The sequence below is a fragment of the Trichechus manatus genome, unplaced genomic scaffold (genome assembly GCF_000243295.1).
Source record: "Trichechus manatus latirostris isolate Lorelei unplaced genomic scaffold, TriManLat1.0 scaffold00133, whole genome shotgun sequence".
NCBI lineage: Eukaryota > Metazoa > Chordata > Mammalia > Sirenia > Trichechidae > Trichechus > Trichechus manatus.
Window position 1 is genome coordinate 4,015,195 of NW_004444069.1, and position 16,613 is coordinate 4,031,807.

The 16,613-nt window shown below is 39.1% G+C and overlaps 1 protein-coding gene across 1 annotated transcript; it reads right to left on the reverse strand.

Annotated features, from left to right (window-relative positions):
• Positions 1–822: 822 nt before the first annotated feature.
• Positions 823–16,144, reverse strand: TNFRSF9 (TNF receptor superfamily member 9). Its single transcript, XM_004385130.2, has 8 exons — positions 16,129–16,144; positions 14,856–14,980; positions 14,039–14,146; positions 13,309–13,446; positions 12,679–12,745; positions 10,193–10,323; positions 9,130–9,264; positions 823–1,364 (listed from the first exon to the last, which is right to left on the reverse strand). Exons 2-8 carry the CDS (start codon positions 14,968–14,970, stop codon positions 1,276–1,278), a joined length of 783 nt encoding a protein of 260 aa, XP_004385187.2. The 5' UTR covers positions 14,971–14,980; positions 16,129–16,144; the 3' UTR covers positions 823–1,275.
• Between the last annotated feature and the right edge of the window lie 469 nt (positions 16,145–16,613).

Here is a 16,613-nt window from a genome sequence, read left to right on the forward strand (position 1 = left end):
CATACAGATAGTTCTTAAAAGAGAATAATGTTCAAGGCAGACAATTCTTTACTAGTTAAGCTAAACTATTGTTTGGTTTTAAGAAGACTTCAAGGGATATTTTTGGTTTAAGGTTTAAAGATTAGCTCAGGGCAATAGTTTCTGGGGTTCATTCAGCCTCCATGGCACCAGAAAAGCTGAGAATTTGAAATTCTGTTCTGCATTTTCCCCCTTTTTATCAGGATTCTTCTAAAGAATCTTTGATCAAAATGTTCAGTAATGAGAGTTGGGCACCATCCAGTTCTTCTGGTCTCATGGCAAAGGAGGCAGTTGTTCATGGAGGCAATTAGCCACACATTCCACATCCTCCTCTTATTCCTGACTCTCCTTCTTCCTCTGTTGCTCTAGGCAAATAGAAACCGGTTGTAATGCCTTGGATGGTGGCTTGCAAGCTTTTAAGACCCCAGGCACTACGTAACAAACTAGGAGGAACAACTTAGAAAAAGAGGATGAGAATGGTTGCACAACTTGAAGAATGTAATCAATGTCACTGAATTGTACATGTAGAAACTACTGAATCGGTGTATGTTTTGCTGTGTATGTTCTCAACAGCAGCAACAAAATAAATAAAATTATAAAAACATATGTATTATATAAAAAGCTTGTAAGAATGAAAAATGTAAGACCTAGCTCAGAGGGGAATGGAAGTAAGGCAGAAGGTGTGAGTATGAAGAGGACCACAGGATACACAAAGACCTTTGAACACTTTCAGATGTTCTTCCTTGAGGTTTGGGATTATTTTCCCTGGACTCCAGATCAGGGCACTCTTACCAATCTCCCCATGGCAGTGAAGAGGTCATTGCCCTAAGTGATGGAACCAATGGAAATTTTGATTGAGAATGATCTATGTTTTATGGCTTATTGTCACAAGCCGTATTAGCACAAAGAAAAAAATGGAATTGGTTTTGATTAAAATTTTAGCAGAACTATTGGGCCTACATGATTAAATTTAAAATATAATTCTCTTTGGGGTTCAAAAAAAACTAGTCCAAGTTTGTTAGGTAGCATCTAGAATATGCCTTTTGACTACCAGCTCTGGCTCATCCTTCTGTTCTGTTAAAAGTGGTATATTTTTAAAGGCCAACTCTTTAGCATTTAGAAAAAACTTGTCAGAGGGTAGTCCTAGGTATTATCTAGGATGGTGTTTTCATTTTAAAAGGATGTGGTAGAGGGATCACTTGTATTTCTCCTTTGCTTCTTTTCAAGAGAGTCCCAACAGCTGTTTGGATTTCTGCTTCATAGTTCACTGTCTCCTTCTTCTTCTTCTGGAAATCGGCAGCTACAGGCATCTTCCTCCTGGGCAGTTTGCACTGGTTTTATAAATGCTAAAAAAGTAATTTAAAAGGTACTTATATTTTGTTGTCTGTTTTAACCATTTAACAATTATTTTTCACAAATCACAGTCTCAGAACATCACTAAGTAGCAAACATTCTCAACTTTTATTTTAACAAGCCATCAACAAGATAGGCAATAGCAAGTACGAGCTTTTCCTCAAGATTATTTAAGATTTATCTCCTTCTACCAATACTTTTTATTGGTTTCTTAAAGACTACTTTTTTTTTTTTCCTAAAAGTGGCTAAAAAATTGCGAGCATGAATCACTACAGTACAAAATATTAGCCATGTACCAAAAAGAACTGCAGGTTCAATTCAGCAGCACAATTTTAGTCTTCAGAGTTACTTAGATTAGATATTAGATAGTTTGTTTTGAATGAAATGCTTACAGCAGCAAAATTTTAAAGCTATCCCTGCTACCTCCATCTATTAATAAGAGCCAATTTATGTATTATGAAGATATGCATTAACTTCCAGGTTCTCTTTTACCTGTTAGTGTGAAGTATTTGTGTTATTGCTGAACATTTTTCAATCCTAAGCAGGTATTTCCTTATAGTCTGACAAAGCAAAAGGCCCTATCCCAACTTCGCATGCTTGCTACTACAAAAAATAACCAAAACCCAACAACTGCACTATCTCACCAGAACTTATGAAAGTCTGGCAGAGACTTTCAGAAATATCAATGAGATGTCTTTTTTTTTGAAATGATATTAGTGGAGATCCACTTCCAGAAAGATGGAGTAGTCATGCTTTCCCCTATTCCTCCTGCTAAGTACAGCTAAAAACTATGAACCTTACATATAAAACAAACATAAGACGACTCTGAAAAGTGGAGAGAAGAAGGCAGAACAGCTAGGGACCTCAGGATCCAAGGAACAACACAGGGATGAGTCCCTTGGGTTTCCTGCTGCTTCGTATAGCTCAGGCTGAGAACTGTAGAAGCTAGCAACCTAGAAAGGTCAATGGGCAGAGACAAAAAAAGCCCCAAGAAAAGTTTGCTATCTCTTGTATACTACCAGGAAAAGGGCAGCATAGCAAAACAGAAAACTTTTAGACAATAACTGCTCTACTCCAGCCAAACACCACAGAAAAAATGGCAGCTTCACTCCCTAAGCCCACTGGCAAAGGCCAAGTATAGAGCCTAGACTGCTACCCTCACCAGGCTGTAACAAGGCACACCTCCCTCTCCTCACTGGGGTAGTATCAGAGGAGGCCTAGCGGAAAGTCAGGACTGTCACTATCACCTGTCATTAATGAGGCCACCACACTCCACCCCCTTGAATGTCAATGGAGACCACCAGGGGAGTGGTAACAAGGCGCCCATCCCTATCCCAGCCAGAATGGTATTGGCAGAGGCCTAATGGGGAGCCTGAATGCCCACACACACCCAGTACTAAAAAGGAGTCCCTCACTCTCCACCCCTGGAAGTCTAGTGTAGAACCTAAATTTCCACCCTCACCTGGCAGTAACAAGACAGCACCCTCATTCCTCTGCTGGAGCAGTGTCAGAGGAAGCCTGACAAAATACAAGATTTACACTCAGTCTCATAACATAATACCGAAATATACAGGTTTTAATTAAAAAATTATGTTATACCAAGAACTGGAAGATATCAATTTGAATGAGAAAACACAATCAGCAGATGCTAGCACCTAGATGACACAGATGTTAGAATTATCTGGAAAGGATTTTAAAGCAGCTATGATAAAAATGCTTCAACAAGCAATTAGGAACACATGTGGGAAAAAAAAGAAAAGAAAGTCTCTGAAAGAAATAGGAGATATAAAGAAGAACCAAATGGAAATTTAAGAACTGAAAATTAAAATAATCAAAATTTTTAAAATCTATGAATGGGATTAACAGCAGAATGGAGAGGATAGAAGAAAGAATTGTTACCTTATCTGAATATCAGAGAAAAAAGAATGAAGGAAAAAAAAAAAGAATGAACAGAGCCTCAGAGACATGTGGGACTACAACAAAAGATCTAATATTTGTGTCATTGGAATCCCAGAAGAAGAGGAAAAAGAGGATAGGGTTGAAAAAGTATCTGAAGAAAGAATGGCTGAAATTTTCCCTAATTTGGAAAAAATGAAGCCGTCAGATTCAAGAAAGTGAGGAAACTATGAACAACATAAACCCAAAGAAATCCACAGCAAGACACATCATAGTCAAACTTCCAAAAACAAAGACAAAGAAAAAATCTTGAAATTGGGAGAGAGCAACAACACCTTCCCTATAGGGGAAAAATAGTTCAAATGACAGTGGATGTCTCATCAGAAACCATGGAGGTCAGAAGGAAGTGGCACAACATGTTTCAAGTGCTGAAAGAAAAGAACTGTCAACCTAGAATTCTATATCCAGTGAAAATATCTATCAGGAATGAAGTGGAAATCAGGTCATTCTCAATGAAAGAAAACTAAGAGAATCTGTCAGCAGCAAACCCACCCCACAAGAATGCTAAAGGAAATTCTCTAAACAGAAAGAAAATGATAAAACAAGGAATCTTAGAACATCAGGAACGAAGAAGAACAATGGAAAGAACAAATACATGGGCAAAAACAATAGACCTTTCTTCTCTTGAGTTTTCTAAATTATGTTTTATTGTTGAAGCAAAAATGATAACATTATCTAATATGGATCTCAATGTATGTAGAAGAACTATTTAATAAAAGTATATTATAAGTTGGAAGCAGTTAAAAAGCTGTAAAGAGAGGTGAGGTTTCTACACTTCATTCAAACTGGTAAAATGTCAACAGTAGTAGACTATGATAACTTATGTATATATAATGTAATACCTACAGCAACCACTAAAAGAGTTATACAAAAAGATACACTCATTTAAAAAAAAACTGCAGATAAATCAAAACAAAATTCTAAAAATTGTTCAAGTTACCCATAGGAAGCCAGGAAAAAAACGAAACAAAACAGAGAGAACAAACAGAAGATAATAGCAGATTTAAGCCCTAAGATGTCAATAATTACATTAAATATAAATGGTATAAATACATTGATTAAAAGACAGATTAGTTGGGTGAATTTTTAAAAAGTGGCCCAACTATATGTTGTATACAAAGAAAGTCAATTCAAATATAACTACTTTCAAGTAGGTTGAAAATAAAAGGCTGGAAAAAGGTATACCATGTAAACATGAATCAAAAGAAAGTAGGAATGACTATATTAATACTAAATAAAGTAGACTTTAGAGCAAAGAAAATTACCAGACACAGAGGGGCTTAAATAATTATCAAAGGGTCAATTCACCAAGAAGACATAGCAATCATAAATGTGTATATACAAATAACAGAGCCGCAAAATATGTGAAGCAAAACCCGACAGAACTGAAAGAGAAATAGACAAACCTACAATTATATTTAGAGATTTCAACATCCCTATCCCACAGTTGATAGAACTACACATAAAATGAGCAAGGATATGGAAGAACTCAACAACACCATCAACCACAGGATCTCATCAATATTTATAGAACACCCCACCCAACAACAGCAGAATACATACTCCTTTCAAGCACGCACAGAACATATGCAAAGATAAACCATATCCTAGACCATAAAAAAAAAACTTTAACAAATTTAAAAAGAATTGAAATCATACAGAGTGTGTTCTCTAGACATAATGAAATTAAACTACAAATCAGTAACAGAAAGAAAACAGGAAAATCTCCAAACACTTGGAAACCAAATGCTTATAAATGATCCATGGATTAAAGAAAGTCTCAAAGGAAATTAAAAAAAAAAATGAACTGAATAAAAATTTAAAAAAAATCAAAGTTTGGAGGATGTAGCTAATGCAGTGCTGAGGTGGAAACCTGTAAATTAAATGCTTACATTGGGATAGACGAAAAGTCTCAAATCAATATTCTAAACTTCCACTTCAGTAGAAAAATAAAGGCAAAATAAACCCAAAGCAAACAGAAGGAAGGAAGTAATAAAGATAAGAGCAGAAACCAATGGAAGTGAAAACATAAAACAATAAAGAAAATCAATGAAATAAAAATTGATAAACTGGACTTTCTCAAAATTAAAAACTTTCTATCTGTGGAAGACCCTGTTAAGAGGGTGAACTTGTCGCTGGGTGGTCCAAGTGGTTAAGTGCTCAACTGCTAGCCAAAAGGTTGGCAGTTCAAACCCACTCAGAGGCACCTCAGAAGACAGGCCTGCTGATCTGCTTCTGAAGGATCACAGTCTTGAAAACTCTATGGAGCAGTTCCACTCAGCACACATGGGATCACTGTGAGTCGAAATCAATTCAAAGGCAACCAACAACAACAACAGGAGAAAATATTTGTAAACCATATATCTAACAAAGAACTTATATCTAGAATATATAAACCCGTTGCCATTGAGTCGATTCTGACTCATAGCGAACTTATAGGACAAAGTAGAACTGCCCCATCAAGTTTCCAAGGAACGGCTGGTAGATTCGAATTGCCAACCTTTTGGTTAGCAGCTGAGCTCTTAACCTCCCCGCCACCAGGGCTCCTTACAGAATATATGCAGAACTCTCAAAACTCAATAGTAAAAAACAAAAACAATCACGGGCAAAAGACATAAAGGAACATTTCACCCAAGAGGAACTACAGATGGCAAAAAAGCACATGAAAAGATGTTAAACCATTAGGGAAATGCAAATTAAGATCACGATGAGCTATCACTACGTATCTATCAGAAGCCTAAAATAAAAAATAGTGACAATATCAAATGTTGGCAAGAATGTGGAGAAACTGGATCTCTCCTACGTTGCTGGTGGGGGTGTAAAATGGTATAACTACTCTGGGAAATTGCTTTGCAGTTTCTTAAAAACTACAATTGCACCACTGGGCATTTATCCTAGAGATATAAAAACTCATGCCCACACAAAACTTGTACATGATTATTCATAGCAGCTTCACATGCAATAGCCCAAAACTAGAAACAACCAAAATTTCTCCCAATAGATGAACAGTAAAACAAACTAGTGTATAATCATACCACGGAATAATCTTTATCAATAAAACAGAACGAGCTATTGACACACACAACAACTTGGATGGCTCTCAAGGGCAGTATGCTGAGTGAAAAAAGCCAGTCTACAAAGGTCTTATGCCGTATGACTCCATTTATATAACATACCTGAAATAACAAAATTATAGAAATGGAAAACAGGCTGTGGTTGCCACAGGTTAGGGATGGTGGGGGAAGAGGAGGTGGGCGTGGCTGTAAAAGGGTAGCAGGAGGGAGGTCTTTGTGGTGATGGAACAGTTTTGTATTTTGGTTGCGGTGATGGTTACACAAATCCACGTGTGATAAAATGACACGGAACCATACACACACAATGTGTCAATGTCAATTTCCTGGTTTTGATATTATACTATAGTTACATATGATATAACCCCATGAAGGGTACACGGGACTTCTCTGCACTGCCTTTGCAACTTCCTGTGAATCTATAATTATTTCAAGGTAAAAAAAAAATAAAAATAACCTAAAAATTAAAAAACGTATTACAGTTCCATTTCAACTCACTAATTACTCATCAGCGCTTTTGGGGAAAAGCATTTTATAAACAACTTTGTTACAGTTTAAGGTGGGGATGGGATGGATAGTCCTTTAAATCAGAGATGAGATGTTTAAATTAGGTAAGAAATTTACAAACCCACTGCCATCGAGTTGATCCCGATTCATACTGATCCTATAGGACAGAGTAGAACTGCCCCATAGGGTTTCCAAGGCAGTAATCTTTACAAGAGCAGACTGCCACATTTTTCCTTCTCAGAGCCGGTGGTGGGTTTGAATCACTGACCTTTCAGTTAGCAGCTGAGCACTTAATCACTCTGTCACCAGGGCTCCGAAAAGAAGTTTAGAGGTTTAAATTAGATTACACAGAGGGTTAGACTTCAAAAAGAGAATGAAAGAGCAAACCACAGAGCGGAAAAAAGGTATTTGCAGCACATGAGCAAGAGACTAAATAATTCCTATCAGTTAATACGAAAAGGACAAACAACCCCATAGAAAATGCTCAAAAGACCTAATCAGACACTTTGCAGGAGAGGAAATCCAGATGGCTAACATAACATAAAAAGGTGTTCAACCTCACTAGTGATCAGAGAAATGCAAATTAAAACCACAAGGATATACACTATCCACCCACCAGATAGATAAAAAATTTTAAAAGTCTGATAATATCGAATGCTAGTAGGGATGTGGAACTAAAGAAATCCTCATATACTGCTAGGAAAGTGTAAAGGAGTCCAACCATTTTTGGAAAATAGTTTGGTATATCCACCAAGGACCAAGATACATATTCCTCATGTCCCAGCAATTTTATTTCTAAGGGGGGGGGGTGGTGAGGAAGAAATGTGCTTATATGTGCTGAAATACGTGGACAAAAATATTCATACATCATTGTAATGGCCCCAAACTGGAGACAACCCAAATGTCCATCAATATTAGAATTAACAAACTATGATATACAATAGGATAGCATACTGCAATGAAAATCAATTAAAGATATTAAACAATTCATGGATGAATCTTAAAGATGGAATGTTGAGTCAAAGAAGCAAGATACAGAAGAATGTATGCAGTATGATTCCACTTGTATGATGTTCAAAACTGTGTTGTTAGGTAACGAACCTATAAAGAGCAAGGAAATGAAAACCACAAAAATCTGGGTGTGATTAGTCCTAGTGGGAGGCAGGGTTGTAATCTGGAACAGGTGCACCAAGGGCTTCCAGGGAGCAGAGAGTGTTCTATTTCTTGACTTGACAGCAACTAGCAACAAGGTAGGGTCATGTGGGTGTTCGTTATACAACAATTTGTTAAACTTTATATTTGTGTGCTTTTGTGTATATTTCACCATAGTACACAAAATATTTTATATTGCTTTAAAAGGACCTTTAAATATCTTCAGAGAAGATTTTACTAGTGCTGTCCCACATGTATTTTTAACAAGCTCCAAATAGACACTCATCAGTCTTGTTCTGGTGTTTCAGGTGAGAGTTTTACCCTTTGAAAGCTCCTTCTATATATGGATTTAATTTCTTAAGTCTAGCCTCTTATCCGTCCTCCACAAAGACAAAGAACAGGTTGCTCCATCGGTAAACTTTTGTTTAATGAGGGCTGACTCCTGCCAGGCACTTGCTGGCTTCCTTATAGAAATAGTATCTTGGTTAATGAATAAATGAATGAATTCCAGTATTAAAATTTTTCATTTAATCCAGATTGGTGTTATAATAATCCATCGCATTAAACATATTTCAAACTCCCTCCTAGTTCTCTATTCCTTCCTCAAGTTGTGGGTCTAAGCTCAGGTTAAGGGCCATTTTCAGCCAGAGGAGCAGTGCTGGGTGGTAGAAAGATTATTTAGTGATTTCGTTTTGCCAGTACGTACATCCAGCTGGTTTAAAACACACACACACACACACACCCCCAAGACTGCATCTTACTTAAGTCGTCACTTTTCTAGAACCCTTGGATGTGTTCCACAATAGCCAGGATTTCTCAGCCTTGGCACTACTGGCATTTTGGGGCTGAACAATTTAGCAGCAGCCCTGGCCTCCACCCACTAGATGTCAGTAGCGCCCACCCTGTCATGACAAACAAGAAATGTCTCCAGACATTGCCAAATTGCATCTGCTTGATAACCATTATGCTATACTAACCTAGTTTCAGTAACTTAAAATAAAAATTGGCCTTTCTACTATAAAAAGCCTTGCCTCATAAGAGCGCATATCTAATACTTTCATGTTAGTCTTACGTTGCTTGAATATATACAGGAGTTTCTTTCTACTCCATTTAGCAACGGAGAAACGGAGCACGCAGAAGAACACCAGGAACAACACGGCAGCCGATGTTAGTGCAAGAAAGAAGGTGCTGATCTGTGGATGGTGATCTTGAAAACAAGAACAGAGGAAATGCATGCAGAAATGTATATATATGCAAATATACTTGTGTTTATATTTACATTCATAAGCCCCTGAGCACGAGGGGAATGCCTTAGGCATCTCCAATCTAGCAAACTTGTCTGCATGTTAAGAAACTTAAAAAAAAAAAAAAGAAAATTCTTAGTAATTTTCTCAGATTGGTTTGGCCTTTCTAACATATGGAACCAATTGCCATTGAGTCCATTCCAACTCATGGCATCACCATGTGTGTCAGAGTAGGACTGTGCTCGTAGCGTTCTCAATGGCTGATTTTTCAGAAGAAGGCCTTGGGTAGTGGAAACAGTGAATGCGATTGGCTGTTAACCTAAAAGTTGGAGGTTTGAATCCACCCAGATGTGCCTCAGAAGAAAGGCCTGACAGTCCCCTTTGAAAAATCAGCCACTGAAAACCCCACGGAGCACAGTCCTACTCTGACACACGGGATTGCCGCGAGTAGGAGTTGACTTGACGGCAACTGGTCTAGTCTAACATATAGAAGTTATTATCACAGGAAATAAGTATCTTCTTGCCTGGAAATATTTAAGAATATTTGCCCGGGGAATGGAGACTGTGGGGCCACTCTGCTGGAGGTCAGGGGGCAGCCATCAGATTCCATCAGAGGTCCTTCTGCCCCCTTTACTTGTTGTTGACAAAGGTGTAATACCTTTTTGGGTCAAGTCTCACCTTGCCCTGCTTTCTAATGTGTACCTGTGACCAAGAGAATGGCAAACACTTAAGAACTGATGGCTACCATGAAGCCAGGGTAAAAGAAGGAAGGGGCATCGGAAGTGCCTCTGTAGGCACAGATATGGGGCATCAAGGTAGCCAAGTGGTTTAGACACCAACTAGGATAGCCATCACACATTCCCTTGGATGTAACAGCAACAAACCAGCTACCTGGCTTACTTCCGGGAGCAGGAACAGTGACTGAGGATGTATCTGGAGAGGAGTTATCTGCAGGTGGTCCACATAGCACATCCCTTTCCTTCGTCCCATTCACAAGTACAGACTTTCCATCCAAAGAACAGCTGGAATAGTCCAATGAAAAAGTTCAAATAAGTAATTCAGGTACAGATCATTCTAATTTAAGAACATTGACATTTTTCACCCAATGAAACTGACTAGTGGTAAAGATGTGTGGGCTGAGCCCACAGGCAATGTGAAAATGTTTTGATAAATTTCCTTTCGACCATCTGGCTTCCTCCAGCTTTCACTTAGCTTTCTAGGCTCTCCATAGTCCTCCGTACTCTACCCACCTAACTGGATTCTTCTTCCTTCCCAGGCAGGGAGCCACACCAGGCTCCTTCTTGTCCCGCGACAGCTGAGGACAGGCTGTTTTACCTGGTTTGTCTCTTGCCCCCAACTTCTTAATCATATTTGGACATCGCTGGCACATAAAAAGGACAGACAACTTAGCATAGGTTTAGGAGTTTCAGACAGACAGATAGACATGGTTTGAGCCTTAGCTCCCCTCTTTGCAGAATGACTTTGAGCAAGTTACAAAATCTAAGACTCAGTTTCCTCATCTACAAAACAAGGACTGTACATGCTCCCAGGACTGTCATGAAGAGCAAATGAATGAGTCCTAGTGACACTCTCAATAAATGGTAGCTATTTGAATCTACAGGAGACCTGGTGATGCAATGGTTAAAGTGCTTGGCTGCTAACCAGAGGTTGGTGGTTTGAAGCCACCAGCTGCTCCATGAGAGAAAGATGTGGCAATCTGCTTCCGTAAAGATTTACAGGCTTGGAAACATTATGGGGCAGTTCTACTCTGTCCTATAGGGTTGCTATGAGTTGGAATCAATTCAACGGCTGTGGGTTTTTGGTTTTATCCAACTCGACAGCAACTAACAACCAAAATCAAAAAGCCAAACCCGTTGCCATTGAGTCGATTCTGACTCATGGCAACCCCATGTGTTACAGAGTAGAACTGTGTTCCATAGTGCTTTCTTGGCTGTAATCTTTGTGGAAGCAGATTGCCGAGCCTCTCTTTAGTGATGCTAGTGGGTGAGTTTGAACTGCCAACCTTTAGGTTAGTAGCTGAGAGCAAACTGTGCCACCCAGGGAGGGACCTTCTAACAACAACGACATCGCCATTATTATTTTTATGGTTGTTATTGTGTCTTTCCCTTTACCCCTTTATCTACCCAAATCCCACCCATCCTCCAAAGCCAGTTCAAACCCCACTTTTCCATGCAGACTCACTTGACTACTCTGAACTATTTGTATTGAAAGACCTTTAAAAAAAAAAATTCCAATCTGTTATGAACCTATACTTTTATAAAATATAATAAAAACAAATCCCTGGAAAATTAAATGAAGAGAGAGAACAAAGGCAGACAAAATAGAAGGCCCAATGTCTTATTATTAGAGTTAACAGACAAAAAATGACTCCATCAACTGCCATAAAGTTGTCTAAACGCTCGCTCTCCACATCTCTATCAGTCTTGCCACAAACGTACAGCATTCGTGGGCCAGACCTGTCCACAAAACATACACTGAGTAGCCCTGGTGGGATCACACAAGTCAATAGCAACATTCTCTCTTATACTGTTGATGTTTCACTAAGTGTGGTGGTCCCCTTTGCCCAAGTACACGTTATTTTTTGAGGGTAGGAAACACACATATCATTCTCATTGCTGGCATTGGACTCGTGAGGATGGATTGGTTAATGAGGGAAGATAAGAGGCAACAAAAGGAGCCCTGGTGGCACAATGGTTAAACGCTTGGCTGCTAACCGCAAGGCTGGAAGTTCAAACCCACCCAGTGGCTCCATAGGAGAAAAAACTGATGATGTGCTTATGTAAAGTTTATAGCCTAGAAAACCCTATGGGGCAGTTCTACTCTGTCACGTGGGGTCACTATAAGTCAAAAGCAACTCGACACCACCTAACAACAACAACAGCAACATGTAAATACCCACTTTGCATCACTTCTCACTGTTCCCACGCTGCCTGTTAGTATCTTATTATATGCCACTACCTATTTGTCAGTTTGCTGTACTGTGGTGGCTTGTGTGTTGCTGTGATGTTGGAAGCTATGCTACCAGTATTTCAAATACCAGCAGAATCACCCATGGTGGACAGGTGCGAGCAGTGAGTCCAGACAAAGATAGACTAGGAAGAAAGACCTGGCAATCTACTTCTGAAAATAAGCCATTGAAAACCTTATGGATTACAACAGAATAATGTCCAACAAAGTGCTGAAGATGGCGCAGGACCATCTGTTGTACATAAGGTTACTACGAGTCAGACGACAACAACAACACTATGTCAACATTTGATAGACATAAAAAAACTTCAAGGGTAGCATTCCTTGTCTTAAAAAAATACTTAATCCATATTCTTTTCCAAGCCGAAGGGAATTAATATAATACATACTTTGTCCAGGGCTGACAGATGCCATTTTTCTGATCATTAAATGTCCCAAAGCAACAGTCTTTACAACCTTGCATAAAAATTAAAGGAATAATTAAAAAGGAAGCACTTTCATCATTTCATAACTTTACCTATGATGAACATAGTAGAGCATTAATTTAATACAATGTACACAAATGTACTAAAGTTTTCATTCTAATTGTACACAGAGTATTATACATGTATAAAATGTATGAAAATGCATGGTCCTGGTGAATGACAGATGTTCTGATTTCAAATTATTTCTATTTATTGGAAAATAATTTTGAAAATGTCACACACTTGGTGGCTCAGTGGTTCATTATTTAATTTTAAGTTTCTGCAAACTCTTTTTTTTTTTTTTTTACTTTATATTCAAAGGATCAAGACCAAAGCTAATGAATTAGGACTAGATAACCCATTACCTTCGAGTCGATTCTGACTCATAGCCACCCTATAGGACAGAGTAGAACTGCCCCATAGGGTTTCCAAGGAGTGGCTGGTAAATTTGAACTGCCAACCTTTTGGTTGGTAGCTGAGCTCTTAACCACTGCGCCACCAAGGCTCCAGGTCTAGATAGCCGACATATAATAGATTGGAGAAGAGCAAACCTACCCTCTTTTGTTAATTCTTGACCTTGTTTACAGTCCTGTTGACACATGGTGCACCCTGCCCCCAAGCAGTGGAATCCTGCAACACACTCACACTCTGTGTCACTGGTCGGGGAGCACGCCCTCTTGGTCCTGAAAACACCTGTAAAGTCCCCCCAAAGTTATATTACACTTGACCTCCACATTCAGGAAGCAAATTTTTGATGAAAAATTCTGCAATAAAATCCATGTTTACTCTATTATAATTGTTACTAATGACCTTAGAGTATAACGTTTACTTTTCAATCTCTGGAAAAAAACATGTTTACATTGTGCTAATTAAAACCTCTCCCTTGTCAAATGAGTGTTTCCTCTAATATTTAAAAAGCTCAATCCCCAAATAATTGTCATTGTAGTAAATTATTTTACTGGGCCCGCCTGTTGATAGAGGAACCAGCACCTTTGGCACTTATGCCTTTTAATAGAAGTCAGGACCACCAGTCAACCAGTTGCCGTTGAGTTGATTCCAACTCATGGCAAACCCATGTGTGTCAGAGTAGAACTGTGCTCCGCAGGGTTTGCAATGGCTGATTGTTTTCTTCTGAGGCACCTCTGGGTGGACTCGAATCTCCAACCTTTCAGTTAGCAGCTGAGCACGTTAACCGTTTGCACCACCCAAAACTCCAGAGGTAAGGACCATAGGGAATCAAAGCTTGACTTCCCAATAAATGAAGAATACATATAGTAAATCATACCTTCACACCGCCTGCATATGTCACAGTCTTTCTGTCCACTTGTGCGGGAGAAACTATTTTGAGGACAAGGGATGCAAATCTGAGTCTTGTTCTTCCCACAGAAAGTACCTAAGAAAGGTAGATGATAGCTGTACATGTTTAACAACACACACCCACCACCCAAAGCATTATGAAATTTTGTAAGAAATAAGAAAATTAGAATATAAAATAATTATTAGCTTTCTAGATGCTGCAATGATAGACATTATTTTGTTGGTTGACTTTTTGAAATTGCACATTTACAAGATTGCCTTCAGCATAATCACACAATTATCAATAACAAAATACAGGTATTGCAACAAACCAACCAGAAAAAATAAGTTCCCTTGTCTATTGAATGGAACAGAGTGATTCATGGGAAATGCTAATTGAATCCAGGAGGAGACCAATGCTGGTCATTTGTACACTAAGATTTAAATTTGTCTGGCTCTCCCCACTCTGTTAAGCCCTCTGGCCCCAGCTTACTCCCTGCTGTGCCTCCAGTCAGAGCACAAGACCTGTAGACAATATCAAGGTATATTGAGGTCTTGCCATGGGCCATACACTCATCTAAACCCTTCATAGGATCCTTCCAGCAACCTTATGAGATACGTTCTTTATTATCCCCAGGTGATGTTAAGTGACGACTCTGCTCACACAACTAGTATGTACTATCCAATAAATATTCGTAAATGAGTGAATAAAAGATAAAAGGGATCTCATTAGCCCTGTCTGCTAGACTAACTGAGCCATATTTTCAACAGGACAGATCAAATGCACACGTGAATTTGATTCTTACCAGCTAGACAGTCTCTGCAGGAATCCTGCACTGCTCCTGTCCTCTCAAAGTTCATGACCAAGAGCACTGTTGCCACCATGTTGTAATAGCCATTCCCCATGATGAAATCTTGCATGGATGTGATACTAGCAAAGCAGATTCCAAATAAGTTTTAATAATCAAACCAGCTGATTTCACAAATGTCACTCTACAAAAGGTAAAAATTTCAGATAATGAGATGTTATCTCCTTCCAGAACTATTTTCTTTCCAACCATTACCTATATGATTCCACAAGACATGAACTCAGGGTCTTTCAGGACCAATTAATAATAGGATATGAGGGAAAAGGCTTTCTCTCTCTTTTGGCTCTGGGGGAAGGTCCTTGTCTGTTTTCATCTTCTGTTCCTTGGCTCCTTGGTGATCTTCATTTGGCATGGCATCTGTTTTCCCCCATCTCTGCTTCTTTAATCTGCTCCTTTTATATCTCAAAAGAGATTGACTCAAGACAAACTCTACACTAATACTGCCTCATTAACATAACAAGGAAAACCCATTCCCAAATGGGATTATAACAGGTATAGGGGTTAGGATTTACAACACATATTTTGGGGTGACAAAATTTAATCCATAACAGAAAGTGTACTCTTCAACTTTGGCAAACCTGCCCAAAGCTGTGTGTTTAGTCATGCTTATCTTATCACAGAAATTCCTACATCTACCTGTATCTAGCAGCACTAGATAACTAAGACACTTTCCAACATGTTCTGCCCAAATCCAGAAATAACAACAGCAAGAACTTTTGGGGACTTTCATAGATACTTTCATAGATAGATTAGCGTCGAGATTCCAACAATGCCAGTTACTTGCTGCCCCTGAAATATAGTCCCAAGAAAGAGAGTCTCAGTGGCATCTGACAGCTCACCTCCATAAGAAGACATCTCCTTATTACTACTCCTTGTTAGACTGAGCAGCATGTGGAAGGTTTCAACACTTGATTGCCTACATATTGAAACACCTCTCTGCCCAATTCATTATCATAGTTTCTTAAACACGGACATGTATTTGCTCATTTTGAGATTTGAAGCTCATATGGTAAAAATAAACTGAGGATTAAAGAATATTTCAGGGTCAGCTTCTTGATCTTCGTTAAATAGGCTATTGAATAGAAGTTATTACAAATTAAAAGGGGAGAAAGTCTGGAAACGTGGAAAGGGAACAAAGTTTCTATCCTCACCTCACCTCAGTTCCCACTCCCCCCACCGCCCCACTGCCACCCTTCCCAAGAGGACAAACCTTGAGGTCTCAGGGCTGGTGGAGAACTTTCCACTCCTTGATCTTCAGAGCGGCAAGTGTTCTGCAGCTCGGGGAGAGCTGCAAGCTAGACACAGGCAGCTTTGGTGACTCAGCCGGGGGCGGGGCCCCATGGGAAATCCCCTCATTCGACATTTGCTGACCCGAAATCCCCCCAGACCCCTTTTCCCACTTGTTAACGGTACTGGAACCAGTTTCTTAGAAGCAGCTCTCCACTGTTAGGACATTTCTCAGATGATTTTGGGAAAAGGATATTGTCACTTAAAAAAGTTCCTCATCATGTCCTTAAAGTATTTGAGATTTGAGGGATGAAATCAACTTCTAAATAGCAATGAACATTTTTGTCGCACTTTGTCTCTTAACCCTGTAATGACAGTGATGCTATTAAAAAAAAAGCCAAACCAGTTGTCATAGAGTCGATTCCAACTCATGGCAACCCCAAGCGTTTTGGAGTAGAACTGCACTCC